Raw genomic sequence first — 22271 nt, 5'->3', positions numbered from 1 at the left:
TTAATTGTGCAGGGTTTGGTAGCGGATGATGAGTTCGATGGCGTGGAGGTTTGGTCAACCGATTCTGAGGACGATGAAGTCAGGAATCCATCTCATGGAAAGGCCTATGTTGCAAAAGGTGAAGGGAGCGGTGGAAAGGGTTTAATGGTGTCAGACGTGTCTCAGATGAGGGGATACAACACAGATGGTGGGAATGAAGACACAAAGGAGCGAGAGGACTTGTGCTTCACAGCAAAACCTCTCAGCGTGCAGTTTAACGAGCTTGATGAATTAATCAAGAAGGAACAATCAGTTTTTGTTTCATTCAAAGTCCCACAAAGTTCATATAAAAAGGAATTAAAAAATGTTAATTCAAGAATCTCTCATCTAGATAGCAGTTTAACTCAAACACGGGTCACCAATTCTAACCTAACTGACCAAATAAGCAGGGTATCTTCAAAGAATGAGGAACGGAGGATGTGGATCGAGCTAAAGGAGTCGGAGTTAATCAAATCCAAGGATGAAAACATTTATTTACAAAGAGACAATTTAAAACTTTTAAAACAGAGAAATGTCTTTTGTTTAATTGCTAAGCGTCTTTACACTAATATCACTCAACTTCATTTAAACTGTGAAATAGGGCAGAAAATTCATCGCATGATTTTTCCCTTCCTTGAGTTTAAGGAGGATGAAATTGACGCTGAAGCATATAACTGTGAAAGTGTTGTTTCGTCTGAGGATGTTAATCCGACATATATGTATGGTCTAGACAAAATCGAATCTTTCATAAAGTCCAAGGACCATAAAGACATGCTGAAAAATCTTTTGGATGAAAATGATAAACTAAAACTAAGAACCGAAACCATACAAAAGTTTGACTCATTGAATGCCAACCTGAGCTCAGAAAATAAATTTGATGTTGAAAATGCATCTGAGCTCAATGAGGACGATGATATGAGTGAAATTTCTGTTGAAGACACAGTTGACTGTTCAGAGTTTGTCAAGAGCGAACCCAAAAACCACAAAAATCTTATTTCAGAAAATTCTGTGGAGTTTGCTCGTCTGTCCCAACAAAAGTCCCCGATCCTTGAAGAAAAGGCTGTTGTATACCAAAAAGTGAGAACAACTCCAAATCAGGTGTATAAAGTCACAGGCGTAACAGAACATCAGACAGCCGAACTCACAGCTATTGTAAACGAAGATAATGCTGATGGTTGTGATGAGTTCTTCTGGTCCGCTCCTATCGACAATGCTGACGAAACAGTTGGTCTGTCAGAAAGGACTTCATGGAAAACCAAAGGCAGATATGTGCCAGAACCTTTGAACAAGCCTGATAGCTTCGACGTGCCAAGTACGAGTGGTACAAAAAATGTTCCTGAAGAAAAAGGAGTATCAGCAAAAGAAGTCACTCCGTCAAGCGACACATCATCAGTTCAAAGTGAATCAGCTGAAAGAAAGCAAAAACAAAAAGTGAATGTCCATCGTCAGCCGAAGCAGGTGAGAAATCAAAAACAGCAAAGGAATCAGAGATACAAGAAGAATCTCTCTGAAAGAAAACAGTTCTGGCAATCTCAAAATGCTCATTTCTCTTGTCATGACAGAAATTTAAAGTCAGAGAAAAACACTGTTAGGTCACAAGAGAGTCATAACAACCGGAGAGAGAGGTTCAGTTATGAAGGTCAAAACAACCGAAAGGATACCTTCGGTTCTGAAAAATTTGACAACCGAAAGCAAAGGTTCGGTTCAGAAAACACTATCTACCGAAAGCAGAGGTTCGGTTCCGAGAGCAAAAGAGACCAAAGATCTAGGTTCGGTCCCACTAATGATCAAAAACAAAAGGGTCACTTAGAATCTCAAGCCAAGAAATCATCTCAGTCTAACTTCTCTCGTTCCTCTTCTTCTAATTCTTCTAATTCCTCTCAACCTCTTTCTAAATTCAACTCTGTTCGCACTCAAAAACCTAAATCATCAACAGATATGAAAGGAAAATCAAAGTTTTCATCAGTTGAAACAAATCAAAATAATCCCAGAGTCCAAATACCTAAACCAGAATCCAAACCGAAAGAAACAAATCCCAATAAAATTAAGGTTTTCACCATTAAAAAGAAAGATGAAACAACATTAATAAAAAGAACATATCTTGTTGACATCTCTCTTACTATTCCTGTTCCTGTGAAAGGCTCACGTGGACCCAAGAAACTTTGGGTTCCTAAATCTGCTTAATTTTTGCAGGTTATTAGTGACGAGCAGTTTGACGAAGAATGGTACATTGACAGTGGCTGCTCACGTCACATGACAGGAAGGAAGGAAGAGCTGAGGGAATTTCGATCTCTTTCAAACGGTGGAAATGTCAAGTTCGGGAACAACTCCTTCGGCACCATAAAAGGCTATGGAATGATTACAAATGGTGATTTTACGATTAGGAAGGTTGCATACGTTGAAGGACTACAGCACAACCTCATCAGTGTATCTCAGCTTGTTGGAGGTACTGGTCTCAAGGTTTCATTCGATGAAGAGGGTTTGGAAATAATTGAGAAGAAAATGAAAAGAGTCATTCTCAAATCGGAGCGCAAAGGCGAAATGTTTCGCCTGAACCTCAAACCCATCAAAGGGAATCCAGCTATCTGCCTGTTATCCAAAGCATAATCTGACGAAAGCTGGCTGCGGCACCGAAGGCTCTCTCATCTCAACTTTAAGGACATCAACAAACTTGTCACTGGAGGTCATGTTCGAGGTCTTCCATTGCTCAAGTTCAATAGAGAACATTTGTGTGTTGCATGTGAAATGGGGAAGCAGAGTTGTCAAAGTCATCCATCTATCATAAACACTAAAGTTGTTGAACCACTAGAGTTAATTCACATTGATCTGTGTGGTCCATCATCTATCGAAAGCATCGGCGGTAGCAAGTACATTCTTGTCATTGTTGATGACTTCTCGTGTTTTACATGGGTGTTCTTTCTAAAGCATAAATCTGAAGTGACTCTCAAGCTAAAGGTGTTCATCAAGTAGGTTGAAGTACAGCTGAAGAAAGTCGTTCGCAACATCCGGAGCGACAATGGACTGGAGTTCAAAAACAAAGAATTCGAAGAATTCTTGGCCGACAAAGGAACCAGTCATAACTTCTCAGCTCCCTACACTCCTCAACAAAACGGGATTGTCAAAAGACGAAACCGATCTTTGTGTGAGACGGCCCGAACAATGCTAAGTTTTGCTTCTTTACCTTTATATTTTTGGGATGATGCTATTGCTGCAACTTGTTTTATGCAGAACAGGTCATATCTCAATAAGCGATTCACTCTCACTCCTTATGAGATCATCAACAACAGGAAGCCAAATGTCAAATTTTTCCACGTGTTCGGCTCACGGTGCTTCATCTTCAATTCTAAAGAACACCGTAACAAGTTCGATGTCAAAGCCGATGAAGGGATATTTCTGGGCTATTCTCTAACTTCTAAAGCGTACAGGGTATTAAACAAGCGATCAAGAAAAATAGAAGAGACTTATTACGTGACTTTTGATGATAGCTATGTCAAAAAGCTAAAGGCCAACGAAGACGCAGTTGGAGAAATCTTTCCTCAAACAGGCCAAGTCACAGCCTCGATCGCAAATCTATTTGAGAAGTTTGTCGAGTTATTTGATGAACCTGAAAAGGCTACTATCTCGGAAGTCAGTGCAACAGACAATAAAGTAGATCATTTGAAGCAACTCATCGAAGATGCTGCCAAACAAATGAATGAAGGGGGGATCTTGTTCTAGTGAACCTCTACATCACAATGCTTCAATCGAGGGGGAGGATCCATCTTCTTCATTACAGAAGAGTTCACATGTTGAGGGGGAGGATAGTTCTCAAGCTACTCCCGAACGATCAGCAGTACCCGAAGGTGCTACAATACCCGAAAGTGTTACAATACCCGAAGGTGCTACAACACCCGAAAGTGCTACATCACCCGAAGGTGCATCAACACCCGAAAGCTCGATACCGCCCGAAACCCCTGTAGCTCAAGAAACTCAAGACATACCTGAAAGCTTATCTGTTGAGGGGGAGAATGTTGATATGCTTTATGACGATGACAGTCAATCCGAACTAGAAGAGTTGGTAAACGCTGAATTGGATCCATCCTATGATCCAACTTACCCTCCTCTTGTCAAATGGACCAGAGATCATCCTGTCTCCCAGGTTGTCGGTAATGTCTCTGAAAAGGTTCTGACCCGATCACAACTTAAGGCAAAACAAACTTCCTTATTTTCAAAAGTAGAATTCTGTATGTTTAACTCCTTCGTCTCAAAAGTTGAACCAAAGACAGTTAACACTGCTCTTGATCACTCCGATTGGGTTCAAGCTATGCAAGACGAATTGAATGAATTCGAAAGGAATAAAGTTTGGCGCCTCATTCCAACTCCTCAAGATGCCTCAGTTGTTGGTCTCAAATGGGTCTTCAGAAATAAAATGGACAAGGATGGCAACGTCATACAAAACAAAGCGCGTTTGGTGGTGAAAGGATACTGTCAAGAGGAAGGAATTGACTATGAAGAAACTTTTGCTCCTGTAGCTAGGCTGGAATCTGTTAGAATATTTCTTGCCTATGTTGCACACAAAAACTTTGAAGTCTACCAAATGGATGTCAAGTGTGCATTTCTAAATGGAGAACTTGAAAAAACCGTGTACGTGGAGCAACCTCCTGGATTCATAAATGAAAGGTACCCCAATCATTATTACATTTTGGACAAAGCTGTATATGGACTGAAACAAGCTCCGAGAGCCTGGTATAAAACGCTTACCAAGTTTTTAAAGATGTACAAATTCAAACAAGGTTCGGTTGACCCAACCTTCTTTCGTAAGAAGGAAGGTAACCACCTTATGATTGTTCAAATTTACGTCGATGATATCATCTTTGGCTCAACGAATCCTAGCTTAACGGCTGAATTCAGAAACTTGATGGAGACTAAATTTAAAATGAGCTTAATGGGTCCAATTAACTTTTTCCTTGGTTTAAATATTAGACAGGGACCCGAAGGCATCTTTATTAATCAGGAGGCTTACACAAAGACTCTCCTTGCAAAATTTGGCATGATGGGAGATTCGAAGGTTAAAGTTCCAATGGCGTTCGGCACCAAGCTCACTCCATCCTTGGATAAGCCAGCAGTTGATATTACGCTATATCGCCAGATAATCGGCTCTCTGATGTATCTTACTGCTAGCAGGCCTGATATAATGTTCTCTGTATGCTACTGTGCTAGATTTCAGGCGAATCCACGTGAACCTCATATGCTTGCAGTGAAGAACATACTCCGTTATCTCAAGCGAACTACCTCTTTAGGCCTATGGTATCCATCCAACTCAGGCTTCTTCGTTCAAGCCTACTCAGATGCAGACCTTGGAGGTTGTGGACTAGACAGGAAAAGCACCACGGGAGGCTGCCAATTCCTTGACGGGAAGTTGGTTAGCTGGAAATCAAAGAAACAAACCTGTGTGTCTTTATCTACAGCTGAAGCAGAATACATTGCAGCTGCCTCCTGTACTTCTCAAGTGATTTGGATCCAAAGTCAACTCCGGGACTATGGACTCAATATGAAAAAGATCCCACTATATTGTGACTCTGAGAGTGCAATTAGGATCTGTCATAACCTAGTGCAACACTCCAAGACCAAGCACATAGCACTGAGGTATCACTTCGTTAAAGATAATGTGGAAGATGGGAACGTTGAAATTCATTTTGTTCGAACCACTGATCAACTGGCTGACATCTTCACCAAAGCTCTTCCTGAAGCGTCGTTTAACAAAATTCTACAAGGGCTAGGTATGATGGAATCAGAGTCCTTACCAAAAATTACCACTCATTCTCAAACGTAAAAAGCGAAATAGACCGAACGTTCGGGTTCGGATCTTGCACTAATGTACCGAAATGAACCGAACGCTCGGGTTCGGTTGAATCATCTGGTTTTCGCTCCTCAATCAAAGGTAGTTTTCTTGGTTGTAAATTTTTTGTATCATTGTTCCAAATTCATTTCTCTTATTGTCAAAACTATTCTCTTTTTGAAAATCTATTTTCTTTGGTAACCGAAATAGACCGAACGTTCGGGTTCGGTTTCAAAAAATTTCTCACCCGAAATAGACCGAACGCTCGGATTCGGTTCCAAAGTTTTTCACAACCGAAATAGACCGAACGCTCGGGTTCGGTTCCAAAAAAAAATTCCTTTTTTTTTATTATCAAAAACTCCAAAAATATTTTATTCTTTATTTTCTTTTTGGCTTTAATTTTATTTGTGTGTTCGTTTATGGGGAAATTGTTGAAATTAGCTAAGTGTCCCTAGAAGCATGTTGTTGTATGTGTCCAAAGCCTCACCTGATTCTGAATAATAGCCTTAATGACTTGGTATACACAAACCTTGTCTTCCAAATTAGGCTATCATATTTATTCTAATCATGAGCTACCTAACTCTCTTCTCACATGAGATAAGAGTTTTCTGCTTGGTCCTATTTTTCGCAGCAGAGGTACTTTGGTTTCTTACACCATCTACATTTCATTTCTCCATCACAATCGTTTCACAAACGTAACCCTTGAGACTCTCAGAAATTACCACTGAGGTTTATGGTTACACAATAACTGTGCTCATGATCTTAGTTTCGTGCCACTACGAGCTAAGTGAAACCCAAAATTCAATACCTAATACGAATTGACGGTGAACAATTAATTTGCTCTAGTTTTCACCATTGAATTGACGGGTGTATCTTAATGCCATCTCAAGTTTTTTCTTTTGTGTGATTCCTATGAAATTGTTACAACCAATAACATTTCTTCCCTTGGGATCCAGTTTTAATTTTTTTTGAGATTTTATATTCCCAGCCAGTTTAAATTATTCCCAACCTACTTGTTCAATAGACTACACCGGTCTCACAAGTACTTCGTTCACTTTCTATCTTATATCAAGATTAGGAATGTTGAATCGAAGCGAAAGCCACCCTAATAAGCCTAGTTAAAAGGAGCCTTTCAACACTTCTTAATAAGTGTTTGATCTTTATTCAACGGGAAACCACACAAACACTTTAAGGTCTCTCTTGACTTTGGAGGAAGAGATTCGTGCCCGGGATCATTTGTTTCGTGTCTTTATTGACATCACATTTTTCCTAAAAATTATTGATTTATTTCTTTTCTTTTACGCCCTTAGCACGAAAATCTTTGATTTTCCAAAATTCAGGTTCTATTAATTACAGGCATTTTCATTGGATTAATGATTGATTAAAGGTTGTGGTTGATTTTAATCCACGTGGGGGATTTTTTTTCGAAAGATGCCGTTACACTTTAAAGGGATAAGATGAAGACATGCTGACTCAGGCGGGAGTCTAATCGATTTGATTTCAAACGGCGCAAAAGGGAAAGCGTGCGAATTGGAACCGTCTCATCTCCAAATGACGCAGAAGGGGCGCGTGTGAATCTGAAACGGTTCATATCCAAACGGCGCTTGATGGGAGCCATGTTCTTAGGGGTCTGACACTCTCTCTCATGCGTGATCATCGGCTACCCCAACTGTCACGCATCAGTCAACTCCGGAAAACTCTTCGATTTTTAATTAAAGATTTGGGAAGATCTTTCTCTCTCCTAAATCCACAGTATAAAAGGCAACATAATACTTCATTTACCTCTTTACCGCAATCAAAATTTCCAGAGAGCAAAAATTCCTTAATACTTGCCTGTTCATCATCTTCTCCACTCTATTCAAGCAATGGTAGATTCTTCTTCTGTTCACGCAACATCCCACATACTACTCATTCGCCCACAACAAAGCCTCATCATTGATTTAACTCCTCAAGCTTACGATGCCTTCATGTTCCCCATTATCGAGTGCTTGAAGCTTTCTCCGATCGCTCCTGCACTTACAAGAGCTGAATCTGTTCCGATGGAGTTCTTGTCGCAAATCTTTGCTACTGCTCATTATGACAAGGCTGTTGACAGAATCTTCTTTGATGTTTTTCAGCACAAAGCCTCAATTTCAAAGCAAAGGTTTTGCTCCCTGTTAGGGTTTGAAGCTGATTCTACGAGGGTTAACCCTGAGACGATTCCACTGGGGCACTTGTTCAACATGTTTTACAATATGGGTTATACGGAGGTGCTTACTTCATTCGCGAAGTTCAAGAATTCGTCCCTACCTCCACAGTGGAACGGGATGTTCACTATTCTATTCAAAGGGCTTTCTGAAAGAAGTGTTGGATCTGATGGTGCCAGTCGGTTATTTTTATCAATAATGTATGGAATCTACAATGGCATCAATGTAGATTATGGGTCTGTTCTATGGCAACAGCTCATCCAGAGTCTCTCCTCTACTTCCAGGCATTCAGAGGTTTCTTACGCTAGGTTCTGGACCTTGATCACGAAATGGGTGATGGACAAGTACCACGTCCCCATTGTCACTGGTGCTCCAATGTCTTCGATTGGTACATTCCATACCACGAAGATCATTGTCTCGGACGCTTCCAAGTTTTCATTCAACGGTTCAATACCGGAAACTATGTATGGCGACGTTCCTGCTGATACCGGATTATCAGAACATACAAAGAATTCAAGCGTTCTGGTCCGAGGGATCTCACTCCGGAGATGTTGAAGTCCATTCATGACGCCGACAAGCCTGCTCCAAGAGGCAAGAAGGCTGATAAAGGGAAACAGGTGGCGAAAGGGGCTAAAGGCCCTTCTCCAAAGAAGAGGAAACCAACCAAGGCTGCTCAGTCTCCGCAGCAAAAGCGCCGAAAAACTCAGCCCAAACGAAAGCTGATCATCGCTTCCTCCTCAAGCGAGTCTGAGGGTGAGAGTTCGGATTCTGACGAATCTCCACGACGCAACACTCCACCCAGATCTCCTACCCCAGAGGTTCATGTCTCTACTTCTCCCATTAATTCTCCACCTAGAACCATTCCTTTTTCTATTCCCCCCATAACCTCCACTACTTCAATACCATCCACTTCGATCCCCATACCAACACCAATATTCACCGAAGCAACCACAACATCCACTGCAGATGTTAGAGCCAACGTATCTGATACGGGGGTTCATACTGATGCACCCGAACCTACTCCAGCACCCGAAACCACAAAAGCACCCGAACCTACACCAACGCCCGAAACAACCCAACCCAAACCTACCCATACTTCAGCTCCACCAGCTTCACCACCCCCACCCTCTCCTGATCATGCTTCAGAAGGAGAAGAACCACTCCTTGGCGGAGAGGGTATGACGTTTGACTCGGTCTACTACAGTCCGTTTCAAGTTCAGAGTGATGACGATGACGATGCTCCCGTAACCAAGCGACATCTCAAGGAGCTTCATGATAAGATTGACTTGCTCATCGCCTCCTCTTCCACTACTCAGTCATCCCTTTCTGAAGATGTAGTTCAAAAGATTGTTGATGCTTTCTCAAAGGCTCAGCAAGATTCCATTGCTTCTGCAACCTCCGCCATCGACGCCTCAACGAAAGCTTGTCAGGATGCGACCGAAAAAGTCGATAAACTATTTTCTGATGCCTCCGTCCTGTTACAGTCTTTACAGGAGAGTGAAAATGTTGCTAAGACTACGTTGGAACCAATTGTTCAACAGTTGACAACGTCTGTCTCAACTGAGTTGAAGTCCTTCGCTTCATTTCGTCAAACGCTTTCTGACGACAACTCAGCATTTCGTGCAACCATTGACGAGTGTCTCTCGAAGCTACAAGAAGATTTGGCTGCTGAGAACTCTTTGATGGATGTTCTGGCCAAGAAGACCACTGCTCTGAAGGTCAAGAGTGTTCAACTTTCTCACTCTCAGCAAGAGATTGACTCTCTTCGGTCCGAAAGGGAGGTGATAAAGTCGTGTGTTTCGGATGTCCACTCTGCCATCTCCAACATCCTCGAAGCACATGATCCCATCCTTAACTACACTGTGAGGCATGACCTTGCAGAGAAACTCGCTCCAGCCCTTGCCCTGCTAAGCAAACTTGAAGGGTTACTTGATTTCGTGTCCATTATGAAACAAGGGGGAGAGAAGGACTCCATGTCTCAACCACCTCCATCCTCAAAGGCAACTCACACAACCGAACCTCCTCCGGTAGGCCAAGCCTCCGGTTCTGGTGTGAAAGATAAAGGCAAGAACATTGCTGAGGAAGAAGATGAAGATGAAGAGACTATCGCTGATCTTTTAAAGCGAAAACGTCGAAATGATGATGCTAATATCAGTGCTCGTGTGGCTAGAGAAGCTGAAGAAGCAGAAAGAAAACAGAAGGAAGCCCACGACCTTCTTGAGAGTAGGAAAACTCTTTTTCCTGCTTGGACTCTCGAGAGGATGATAAAAGAAGCCATCGACACTCCAAGTATCTTGTGGCTGGAACCTGTAATATCGCTTGATTGTTCCAACACTGTCGACTCTCAATTCGACATGCCTCTGACCCGAAAGGCGTTCATCTTTCACGCCTTCGCCAACGTTTCAGAGTTCCCTCATCCTCATCCACAGGTTGATCGGGACTTGATCAATTTTTATCTGAAGGCCGCTCACCCTCTATATCAGAGTTGGAGCGCTCAGAAAATTGTAAACGTTCGGGTCTTGAAGCCGTACAGTGAAGGGAACTTCATCAACATTCGGTTCAAGGTACTTCGGGGATCTGCCAAAACCGAACATGCCATTTCTCTTGCAGATCTTCCGAACCTCAATTCCCATGATTGGATAATCTTGCACAACATCCTTCTAACCAATGAAGTTGAATACGGTCCGATCATAGACCATTTCAAGAGGATGCTCGTGTGCTACATCATGGAAGTTGCGCTGATGGATCAGGAGATAGCAAGCGTATTTAAGAAGAAATCAACAATATCTCCTGTTGGCTCTGCCACTGATCTGAACCAAATGCAGATGGGCAAAATTGACTCGAGAAGGAATTCGGTCATGTTCACCAGGAACGAAGGACAGAAATGTCTTTTTGCCTTGGCTGACAAACATCTGTACACTACTGCTTGCTTAGAGCATGTTTTGGGGATCATCCACAGGTGCAAGCAAAACTCACCGGATGATGTCAAGTACTTCGATGACATGATACACTGGTACATTCGGTTCAGACAGACGATCCTTTTGCTAATCACTCGTCTGTTTGACACCACAAAGAAAGTTCCCGCTGCTGGCCCAAGCAAGAAGAAGAAGTAGTCTCGCTCCAATTTGACGCAAAGGGGGAGATTGTTAGGTCGTGTTTTGTATGTTGCGTCTATTGGGCTCATTTGTTAGTCCGTTTTTATATCTCCGGTATGGGCCTGACCATCCGTGAGTATAGTAGGGTTTATTATAAATATAGGTGCTTGCATGCATCTTAGGTTAACGATAGAAAATAGAGAATAGATTGATCAAAGAAGTTTTATTATCGTTCTTGTAACCCTAAATCCTCTACAGTGGAAGTTCTTAGTCGAGCTCTGCTGAGGATTATTTGAATTAATCATTCGACACATTGTGATTCAATCTTGTCTTGTTTATTGTTTTATGTTCTTCGCACTACCTGTTACAAAGATCTAATCGATCTTCAAGTTTATTTAATAGCTTAACACTTGTAATTAATATTTCTTAAATAATGCATTTTGCCTTGGACTCGGCGAGTTGGTCTCGCCGAAGGACCAACTCGCCGAGTAGAAGCGGGATGAGACGCGGGGTCTAAGCCTTGGACTCGGCGAGTAGGCCCCGTTTGGGCAAAAACCCTAACCCGGGTGTTTGCACCCTATTTAAACACTCTAACTCGGCCTCCCTTGTCCCTAACACTTCCAGAAGAGCTTTAGAGTGAAACACTAGCCCCTTTTTGTCCTTGTGAGTGATTTTGGCCTTGTGAAGGAAGTTTGAAGCTTAAGAGAAGAAGAAGGAGGTGGAAGAGTGCAAGGAGGGGAAGTAGATCCAACATCTACCCTGCAAGAGGCTTCCATTCAGGTAGAAAAGTCCCTACCTTGATCACTAGTTCATTAGATCCCCTTTTGTCCCTAATTGGTGGTTTTCAAGCCCTAAAACACCAAACTCCATGTGTTTGTGCTTTATGATCCGAAAGGACTTCAGATCTAGACCTTATGGACGTATAAAAGTATAAAGTCATTGTGGTTGAAGTGATTGAGGTACCTATTAAGTGCATGACCTCATAAAGAGCTTGGATTTGCCTTTTGGAGCTTATAAGGCCATGCATGCACGTAAAGTTTGCAACTTTACGTGATAAGCATGCCCTAGGAACATATATCTATGGTTTGGAAGCGTTGCATGTCTCAGATTTGGTCTGTATGGGAAGTGGGTCGAAGGGACTCAGCGAGTCCCAAAGTGGAACTTGGCGAGTTCTATGAAGATGGTCTTAGACTCGGTGAGTTGGATGAACAACTCGGCGAGTCCTATGAAGATTGCCTGGAACTCGACGAGTTGTTCTTCAAACTCGGCGAGTCATATGAACATTTACTGAGTTGAGAGGGGTTTAAGTGTAGAAGGTCCAACCCTTCATCACTGCTCGCGGAATTAGCAACTTAGCGTGTAGCAATAGTCCTAGAAACCCAAATCCTCATAAAGAATGCCCTGGTGAGGATTTGGAAGCGAGCAGGAGGTCTGCTCGTGGGGACTCGGCGAGTTGTTCTTGGACTCGGCGAGTCGGATCGCGAGTCGGTTCTATCGTCCCAAGTAGTGATTTAAGGGTGACTCAGTGAGTGAGAAGAGGGACTGTCGAGTAGGACCGGGTTAGTGGGAAAAGGACTCGGCGAGTCTGTGCCATGACTCGGCGAGTTCAGTCAACTGGAAGTTGACTTTGACCAAGGATTTGACCTTGGACCAGGGGTGGGTCAGTCATCTGACCTAAGGGTATTTATGAGTGGCTAATCTATGTTTATGATTTATAGCCGGAGGATTACCGGTTCAGCAGTTAGGCGCTTAGCAAGCAGACTTTCAGCAACTACTTTTCGAGGTGAGTTACCTTCCGGTAGCAGTGGGTCTACGGCCAGAATGTCGGCCCACCAGTAGGAGTTGTATGATTAGATGACTGTCTCTGTGATATTCAGTGATATGTTTATGTGCTAGTATGATATGATGTTATGTGCTAGTGACAGTAAGGGAGATAGTCCCCAGATTACCGGTCGATAGGGCCGAAGGGGCAGTCATGCCCAATTATGCTAGATAGATTATGTGATATGTGTTATGTGGTAGTAGTAGGGGGTGAAATAGTCCCCAGCATCCGGTCGAGAGGACCGAAGGGGAGACCAGCACCCAGCTATGCTAGTCAGTATCCGGTCGAGAGGACCGAAGGGGAGACCAGCACCCAGCTATGCTAGTCAATATCCGGTCGAGAGGATCGAAGGGGAAACCAGCACCCATCTATGCTAGTCAGTATGCGGTCGAGAGGACCGAAGGGGTAGGTTGGGAACCCAGATATGTCTGACAATATATGTATGTTATGTGGTTATATGGTATGTGGTACAGTGGGGGAACTCACTAAGCTTCGTGCTTACAGTTTTCAGTTTTGGTTTCAGGTACCTCTTCTTCGAAGGGGAAGGAGCTGGCGCGGTAGCGGCACATCATACACACACACTGTTTTTCTGCCTTCCGAGATTGTTCTGGGATTTGTACTCTGACTTTTGGTTGATTTCATATTTTGGTTTTCAAACACGATGTATGGATGCGAAATGATTTGATCAGACAATGTTTTATTTACAAATGTTTTGCAAAGTGTTTAGTTAAAAATGAAATTTTTGTCCCGTATTTTGGGATGTTACATTTTTCAACTCTGATCTATTTTGCAGGCATCTAAGTTGCATTAGGAATTTTCCAGACACAACAGATTGGGTTAAGCTTCTCTTAAAGTGCTAAGGTTATACATATTTCTTTTGTATTTTGCTCTTGATTTAGATGAAAACTCTGGATTTTCAAGATCTTCCAGCTGGTTATTGACTTGACCTGTAATGGTTAAAGTTTGTAACAACAAGATGATATAAGTGATTTTAGACAAAAATGGTTGAAGAGGTAGTGGGTGCTGAGAAGACAAGGTGGGATTTGGTTTCAGTTTGAATCCAAAACAAAAGATGTTTCTTATGATTCATACTCTTTCTTGAATTCTAGTTTGCTCTTACTTTCATTATCTATTTCATATTCATCAATCAAACATTATATAACAAATATATTGAAGTATGCTAAAGAACAAGTAGAGAGGAGGAAATGGCTCAATTTATGTTGTTAGGTTACCAAATAAATGACTCAATTGATGTTTGATTTGTTAGGTTTCCATGGGAGATTACCGTATGAATATCTTCAAATTTACGATATTGGGAGAATTATTGTACATAGCTTCCCTAATAAATAAGTGGTAAGTTTTTAGATTTTTTTTTCTGTCTTTAGACTTTTGGTTTTGATCTTCATGTATTATTGGTTATATGTATATTGTTCAAATGATAGTTTCAACTTTAAAATGTCAAGTATGTAGATTATGTACTTTAGTGTTAAGAATTGTATTGATTTTAATGGTTTGGGACTAAGTGCTTAATCCATATTGTGATGTAAAGCCAATGAACTATAAAAACCCTGTCAAAGTATGTTCAAATTGATTCTTTAACTTTATCTTTTCATGATTACTATTTTTTTTTGCAAATCTTTGATTACTCATTATGCTTTGTATTACAAAAAATGTTTTATTTCTCAACCGTGGTTTTCATGGGTTTAAACATATTATTTATCCTAATAAATAAGTACCCTATTTGCCACATAACATTCTCTGAGCCCTTTCCCATTGATTTTCCCGCTTAAATTAGGAAAGTGAAATTCCGAATTTGCCCTCTAAATTTGACATATAAATTCTGTGGTATGCAGTTTTGAAATAGAAGTGGGACTTCATGCAGTGGTTCATTGTAATAATGGCGGATACCTGAACTATAGGTCTCACAACCCAAAGTCATAATATTCTTCTCATTGAGACCCATTTGCATCAAGACAAGGAAAAAGTAAAAGATTTCCCTAACCATAAGACAAATGACCTATATAGAAAATGTTATCTAATGACAATGAAAACAATTTGTTCGATTATTTGCTAATTTTGTTCGGTTGCTATTTATTGCTTTTTTTCATGTGATGATGATGTTTCAAGATTGCATTTAACATGCCATATTTAATGGGATCATTTCTATCATATCATTCAAATTCAATTTATATATATTTTGAAATAAAATCTCAAACATTTTTCTTCCCCACTTGGATTTAATGATTATATGATAATCATCTTTTGTTCTTAAGCTACCAAATATATATATATATATATATATATATATATATATATATATATATATATATATATATATATATATATATATATTATTTTTTAGTTTGATAATACATGCTTATTGCAATGGAAAGAACTGATAGTAGTGTGTTATAAAACACAAAGAAATGGAAGTATGTTGCTATATCTATAATTCATAGATTGATTTGTATTGTAGTTTTTACATGGTGACAATTCCTTATGAAGTACTTGGATAGCTGAATTCATACCCCATTGGTTGTCTAAGGAGATCTTCATTGTTGGTGATGACTAATTCAATTAAACTGGATCATTGCATCAGTAAAATGGACTAAAGTTTGTAACTATTTGTAATTATCCACATAATAACTTCATTTAACCTCAAACACAACACCATATATTTTTATGCAGCAAAATGGTAATTATGTAATTATATATAGTTTTGTGTAGTTAGGTTTCTTACTTAATTTACATCAACTTATTATAAGTTGGTTTTCATACAAGTATGTGATAGCATTTTACTTTCATTTTTGAAAAATTATAACATTCTACTTTCACATTCCTTTTATTAAAATAATTTATCTTATTTTCATATTAAACAATGATAGCATTGTACTTCCAGAAGTATGATTAAATTGCTCTCATATACTTGAAAAGATTAACAACTTCAAAATTCGTATTAGTATATTACAACTTAAATTTTAATCTTGATAACATATTCTCTTTTATTGTGTTCCATATGTGTATGTGTGTACGTCTTCTGTGTGTTTTATGCAGATTTCTTAAAGTAGGTTGCTATTAAAATTTACACATTCTCTTAAAATATTATTTTCTTCTTCTATGTTTTTTATTTATTGTCTTAATGGCTGGCCAAAACATCACTTTCATAAGGATATTCAACTAAATATATGTATTAATTTTAAATAGTCAATACAAAAAGTATTAAAAAAAGTCTTAAATTTTATTAATCATTTAAATGTTTTATAAATATTTTAACCCTCAACTTACAACACTCTTAAAAAAGTTATAGCCCATAATAACATCCAATTATAATATTGAACAGTGGAAATTTAGTAAAAGAGAATTTTTGTCCATTTATTATTAAACATTATTATTTTGGGCTTTTCAAGTTCCTATAACATTCATTTAATTGTGTATTATAAAGTATTGCATATTTGTTTAACTGAAGTACCATTTTTTTTACACTATTACTTTTATAGTATTTATTATTTTGTAATTGCTGCACACACAACATATACTAGTACCATTTCTGTAAGTTTTTCTGATGGATACCAAATTTGTTTTATATAAAAAGTAAGACTATAAGTTTACAAAGTGGATAGTTTTTTTTTCTTTTTTTGCAGTTTCATCAGTATTAAAGACATTATAACCCATAATCATGTCCAATGTTTTTTTGATAGTTAATAATTTTTGTTGTCATTATAAAAATTTTAATCGTACCACCCGTGGTTATAAATAAAAGTCAAATGCATCCCCATAATTATCATTTTTTTCCAGTATAAAAACAAAACAAAAAAAAAAATCGAAAGAAAAAATAATTAAACAAAACAAACTGATCACTTAAACCCACATGACGAAACAAATCTGGGAACTTATAGCGACTCATAATTGAGATCTTCTAGCCGATGCCCCAAAACGTGCTCGCTGGATATTACTCCGGCGTTTCATGTACACAACAGTAGCAAACCCAATTAAACCAGCACCGGCCAAAACCCCAAGAGTTATCCCCGCCTTCTGTCCCCCGCTCAGTCCAGAAGACCCTCCACCACTATCCTTTGTCGGCACACCACCGCCTCCGCCTCCGCCAGTCGAAGGTGGTGGAATGACTGGTGGTGGGATTGGTACTGGTCCTTGTGAAGGAGCCGAACCAGGTGCAAACCGCAACCAGTATGGAATTGGAGAGGGTGCAGATGCAGGTGCTATGGCCTGGAGTGTTCTCGCAGAAGCAAAAAGAACTAGAATGAAAAGGGGAAATGCTTGAAATTGTTTTGCCATTGTTGTATGTCAATGTAGTGTTACAAAATTCATCTTAAACGTGTTTTTTATATAAAAAAAGATGTGATAAAAACTATGGTTTTGGCGACAAGAAAACAAAATGACAGGTAAATAGTATGAATTGGATAACCCGTCAAACAACACATAACAACAAAAACATAATACAATGTTTATATGTCGACAGGCAGAAAGATCATATATAAATATAAATATCCTATAAAGCTTTGACATTTTACACAAGTCAAACGTAGTAAAAAAAACTGAAAATTTGACTTTCGGGCTTTGACCACTACATTATTCGATTTTGGTAGAGCAACATATGCTAATTTTTGAAGTTAGAAGTTATGGAAAACCTCATAAATCATAATTCATCCTTCAGATCTTGATTGCTGCTTTCCTGTGTTGACTCGGGTTTCTGAGTTGACTCAGTTTCGAGTTTCTGAGTGGACTCGGTTTGGGGTTTCTGAGTCGACTCAGGTTTCTGGAGCTTGAATGGGATAGCCGCGTGTTGCTTGAGAAACTTGTAGAAGGCTTTCACTGTTCTATCTGTATCAACTGTGATCTGCAAAACCCAAGTTATAAATTTTAATGAATGAGTAGGGAAAAAAAAAAGTTTTTAAAAAAATGGTGGATTTTGTTACTTGTTTAACGGGTACTTACCGGGTCAAAACTCTTATTGCCAGCGGGGAAGAAAAGTAGTGTCGGGAATCCATCAGACTGGAAAAGGACAAAAAAGTGTAAAACATCAAGAACGTAAAAATCCTGAAATACTACGGAATGGAATCACGAATTCCAATTCCATTAAAAGTACCTTGGCACGAGGGTGTTCATTTGTGGTGCCATCCATTTTGGCTATAACAAGGGAATCAATCCCTCTAAGATGTTTTGCGAGTTTATTGTAAGTTGGTTCGAGTGCTTGGCAATGGCCACACCATGACGCGTATATCTAATATGCCAAAAAAAAATGTAAATTATTTCATCATAATCATAATCATTATTTTTTTTTAATCTTTTTAATGGTTTGACCAAAAAAAACGTACCTCTAGAAGAACATCCTTTGACTCGTCCAAAACTATTTCATCAAAGTTATTACCAACAACTATTTTTACATCCTCATCATTCTGAAACAAACAAAATAAAGAAAGTTACAATTAAGAACATGACTTAATCTGGTAAGCTACAAACGGATGTTTCCTTTTTACTTGATGCAGAAAGAACAAATTAATGAAGAAAGTTTGAGAAATTGAGCTTTCCTTATTAAGTCCTAACTTTCTTACAAATTGGCCCTCCATTTTTTTTAACTTTTATTTCACCAAGTATGTTGTCATTTTCAATTATCTTTTAAACATCACAAAATTTTATCCATACAGATAGAAATACTCACAGTCTCGGGGATTGGATCAGACTTGTAGAAGGGCTTGAGGTTGTCTTCTAGGAAATTTTCACCAAATGACTATAAGAAAACACATAGCAAGCAGTGTTTGTTATCTTTCATTTGTTTTTCTAATTTATATAAAAATCAATAACAACATGATCAAATGTTATGTTGCAAAGTGCAAACCTTGATGTTGTTCAAGGTCAATTCTCCTTCCAAAAAGAACTTCCTGGAATCTTCATTTCCAGTGAATGCTATAACCTGAATAAAAATGATGTCATGACATGATCATGTTCTAAAGGAAGTGAGGTGGAGAATGCATGATGATGATGATGATGATGATGATGATACTCACTTTTGGAGCACTTCCTTCAATGCCAAAGTATTCTGCAACTGGTTTACCAGCATCTTCTTCGTCCATTGGAACGTATACAAAAAGAGCCTGTGTAAACAACCGAAGAATAAATGTAAGATTTGAACAAAAATGAAAAACATTATAGTATCGAAGCTACAAGTCCATGTGATTAAATGAGAGACTATAAACATTATACTAACCTTTCCCATAAAATATTTTGCTGCTTCTTGGAATATAGGAAGGTACTTCTCGGTTTCATTCAAAGTAGTAAAAAGAATCACCTGTCAAAGAGCAAGATTTAAAACAAACAAATTTAAGCACCCTTTTGTTAGAATCAATAATCACATAAAAGGTTATGAATATAATCATAAATAGTATTGCTGATTAAGCAAAAAATTCTACCTGATTCTTGATTGGGTTCTCAAATACTTGTGAAGAACTTGCACGAGTGAAGTAAATCACAAGAGGGAGCTTGTTCTTTGAGACAAACTCTGTTATTGCTGAATTTACAAACTGACCCCCTGTAGTTTACATATTGGTTAAGATTTTGCATGAAGTTTAGCGACTTGAAGAAGAAAAAATGGTAAAGAAAACGAACCAAAGTGGCTAACTTTCTCGTCTTCCTTCTTTACCAATACCAAAGCTGGTCGTTTCCCTTTTGGGTCAATATGAAAAAGCTTTGCCACATCAGCACTGGATGTTTGGTAGAAGCTTACTTCATCTTCTTGTTTTGAAGCTGCAGCAAGTTCTTCACTATCTGGACCCTACACAAAAACAAAAAAAAATCATGATGTAATGTTACATTTGTGGATATTTGACACAAAGTCGAACCCTTTAATGTTGCATTTACTTTAAGATTGAAGGTGCAATGTTTTAAACTCGCTAATAATTGAAAATTTAAGTGGAAAATTTCACGTGTAAAAGAAGATATACCACCAAATTTTCCACAAAGGCCACAACTACTGGTGATTCGCTGGTTAATACGCCTTCAGCTTCCTCGGTTGTGGTCAAATTGTGTAGACCAGGACCAATCTTCTTCTTCACCCAAGTCACAATAGCATCCCTATGAAGAAAGAAAGAAAGAAAAAAAAAAAAAAACACAAAAGAGCAATTATTTCAAAAATTCTATATTTATTTCTTGATAGATATCTTATATTAACCCAAAATTACAATCCCTCTTTGCTCAATGGATACAAAGGATGCTAGATGTACCAATTGCATTTCCGTTGGTGCTAATTGATCACAGATTTACCCCTCTTCTAATTTCCGTTTATCAAGTTAGGCAGAAATGGAACTCCAGATTAGATCACAAATAGAAGTCACAAATGAATTGACTGTTCTTCACAGCAGAATCAAAGCTACAGGCTATAATTTATCAAGAAGATAAAATCAATTCACTACGAGAGAGATAGAGAGAGAGACTAACTTGTTCCTCGCACCGTTGTAAGGCTTATGAACACCGTCAATAAAGAATAACACTGTAGGATACCCTTCAACATTGTACTTTTGGGCCAGTTCAGTCTCCTCTCCAGCGTCCATCTTCGCCAGCGCTACCTCATCCGCCTTCAACTCCGTCGCCGCCGCCGCATACTCCGGTTTCAGAGCTTGGCAATGCCCACACCACGGCACGTAAAACTCCACCATGGCATACCTATTTTTCTCCAAGAAATCACTGAAATTTGACCCATTTAGCACAACTACATCACTCTCGTCGATCTCAGCTTCGGGAGCCGATTCTGAATCTGGGTATTCTCCCTCCCCGTCTCCGAAATCATCCAAATCATCATAGTTCTCGAAATCATGGTCCTCGTAACCGTGATGGGATGATTCGGCGGCGTCGTGCTCGTCTTCCTCGAGGAAACTAAGATCTTCTTCATCAAGATCATGGGTATCTTTGCAAGAAGCGTTGAAGCAAAGTAGAAGTAGAATTGACAAAGAAAGAAGAAGTGATCTCGTAGCAGCCATGGTAGCCGTTGAGACCTTGAAAACACACAGAGAGAGGGTAGAAGAAAGTGGTGTAGCTTGTGAATTTGATGTGAATATGTGTACATCTAGCCCTTCGATAGTTTTTTCAAAAATTCATTTCAGCCTATTAATTTTAAGAAATATCAGTTGACACCCAAACTTAACATTCCTTCCTTATTTAAGGCCAACTTCATGTCCCTTGTTAGAAAGTATTTGGTAAAACATTTGATAATGTGTTGTAATATCACGTGCATGTACAAATCGCTAGTAACATAAACCAGAAAGATGCATAACGTGCAACAACCAATTATTTGAAATATACATCGTATTAAATAAATATGAGAATTTTACCAAAAATATTAATTATATTCAAACAATATGATAGAAAGACAAGCTTAATAACGAATAGCTATAACGAGAATATGGAATTGAACTAATTAAATAAATCAACACTTAAAATTTATTAATAAATCAACACTTAAAAATTATTAAGTTGGATGTAAAATGCAGTCTATTTTGTTTCCTTATTTTGTTGGATGACAATCAAAACGTGGTTATGCATCAAAAAACTATAAGTCTTCTCAAGAGCCAGGGACTGAAACTAATATATGGTAAAAGTGAGGGGTAAAATGTGCATATTTGGTTCTATACATTTGATGCGAGAAAGTCGGTTGCCTTTGCACTTCTTTCGCCGCTTCAGCGTTGAGGTTGATTATTTTTATGTCCGACGTGGCGACTAACGTTTGACCCTAAATGTCCATAGCATGTCCACTATAAATCTTCAACGAATAGGCATCTGCCACGTTGTCATAGTGAGTCACGATGTCTGTGAGAAACGTTGATTTGACTTCCGGGAGATGGAAGTGGACCTGTCTTTAGGTACTGTTCCAGTTATGATCGTCGTTAAGTCAGCCGGGTGAAGCGTTGTTTAATTTGGTATTTTATGATATTAATTTTTTTAAATAGAAAGAAAATGTAGGATGATGTTTTGTCTCTCATATATTCTTTCAATTTCAACTAAACAAAAATTCAAATAACTGAAAATTACAAAAAATAAAAATAAAAAGTTAAGACAAATAAATGTACTTAAAGATGTAATTGGCAATGAAGCTAGTATTGGGAAAGGGAATACGAGAACATGAAATGAATGGAAGGGGGAAGTTTACATATGTGAAATTTTCTTATTTACATGCTAAAACTTGTGATTACAAGTTTACAACTAAAATAAGAAAATAATAAATAATAACGGTAAGATCTTATAATAAATATCGTACTTATGCAATACATTTATGTATAAAGATGATACAATTTGAGAAAAATCTCAAGGGTGATTGACGCATCAGA

At 38.8% G+C, this 22271-nt stretch overlaps 1 protein-coding gene across 1 annotated transcript; it reads right to left on the bottom strand.

Annotated features, from left to right (window-relative positions):
- Positions 1-17415: 17415 nt before the first annotated feature.
- Positions 17416-20989, bottom strand: LOC111906252 (protein disulfide isomerase-like 1-4). Its single transcript, XM_023902013.3, has 12 exons — positions 20389-20989; positions 19896-20025; positions 19561-19726; positions 19365-19483; positions 19163-19243; positions 18963-19049; positions 18794-18868; positions 18617-18685; positions 18273-18353; positions 18044-18178; positions 17893-17949; positions 17416-17794 (listed from the first exon to the last, which is right to left on the bottom strand). Exons 1-12 carry the CDS (start codon positions 20925-20927, stop codon positions 17594-17596), a joined length of 1740 nt encoding a protein of 579 aa, XP_023757781.1. The 5' UTR covers positions 20928-20989; the 3' UTR covers positions 17416-17593.
- Between the last annotated feature and the right edge of the window lie 1282 nt (positions 20990-22271).

This window comes from Lactuca sativa, chromosome 2 (genome assembly GCF_002870075.4).
Source record: "Lactuca sativa cultivar Salinas chromosome 2, Lsat_Salinas_v11, whole genome shotgun sequence".
NCBI classification, from domain to species: Eukaryota; Viridiplantae; Streptophyta; class Magnoliopsida; order Asterales; family Asteraceae; genus Lactuca; species Lactuca sativa.
The sequence above is the reverse complement of the archived record's forward strand: the minus strand, read 5'-3'. Positions and strand labels throughout refer to the sequence as shown.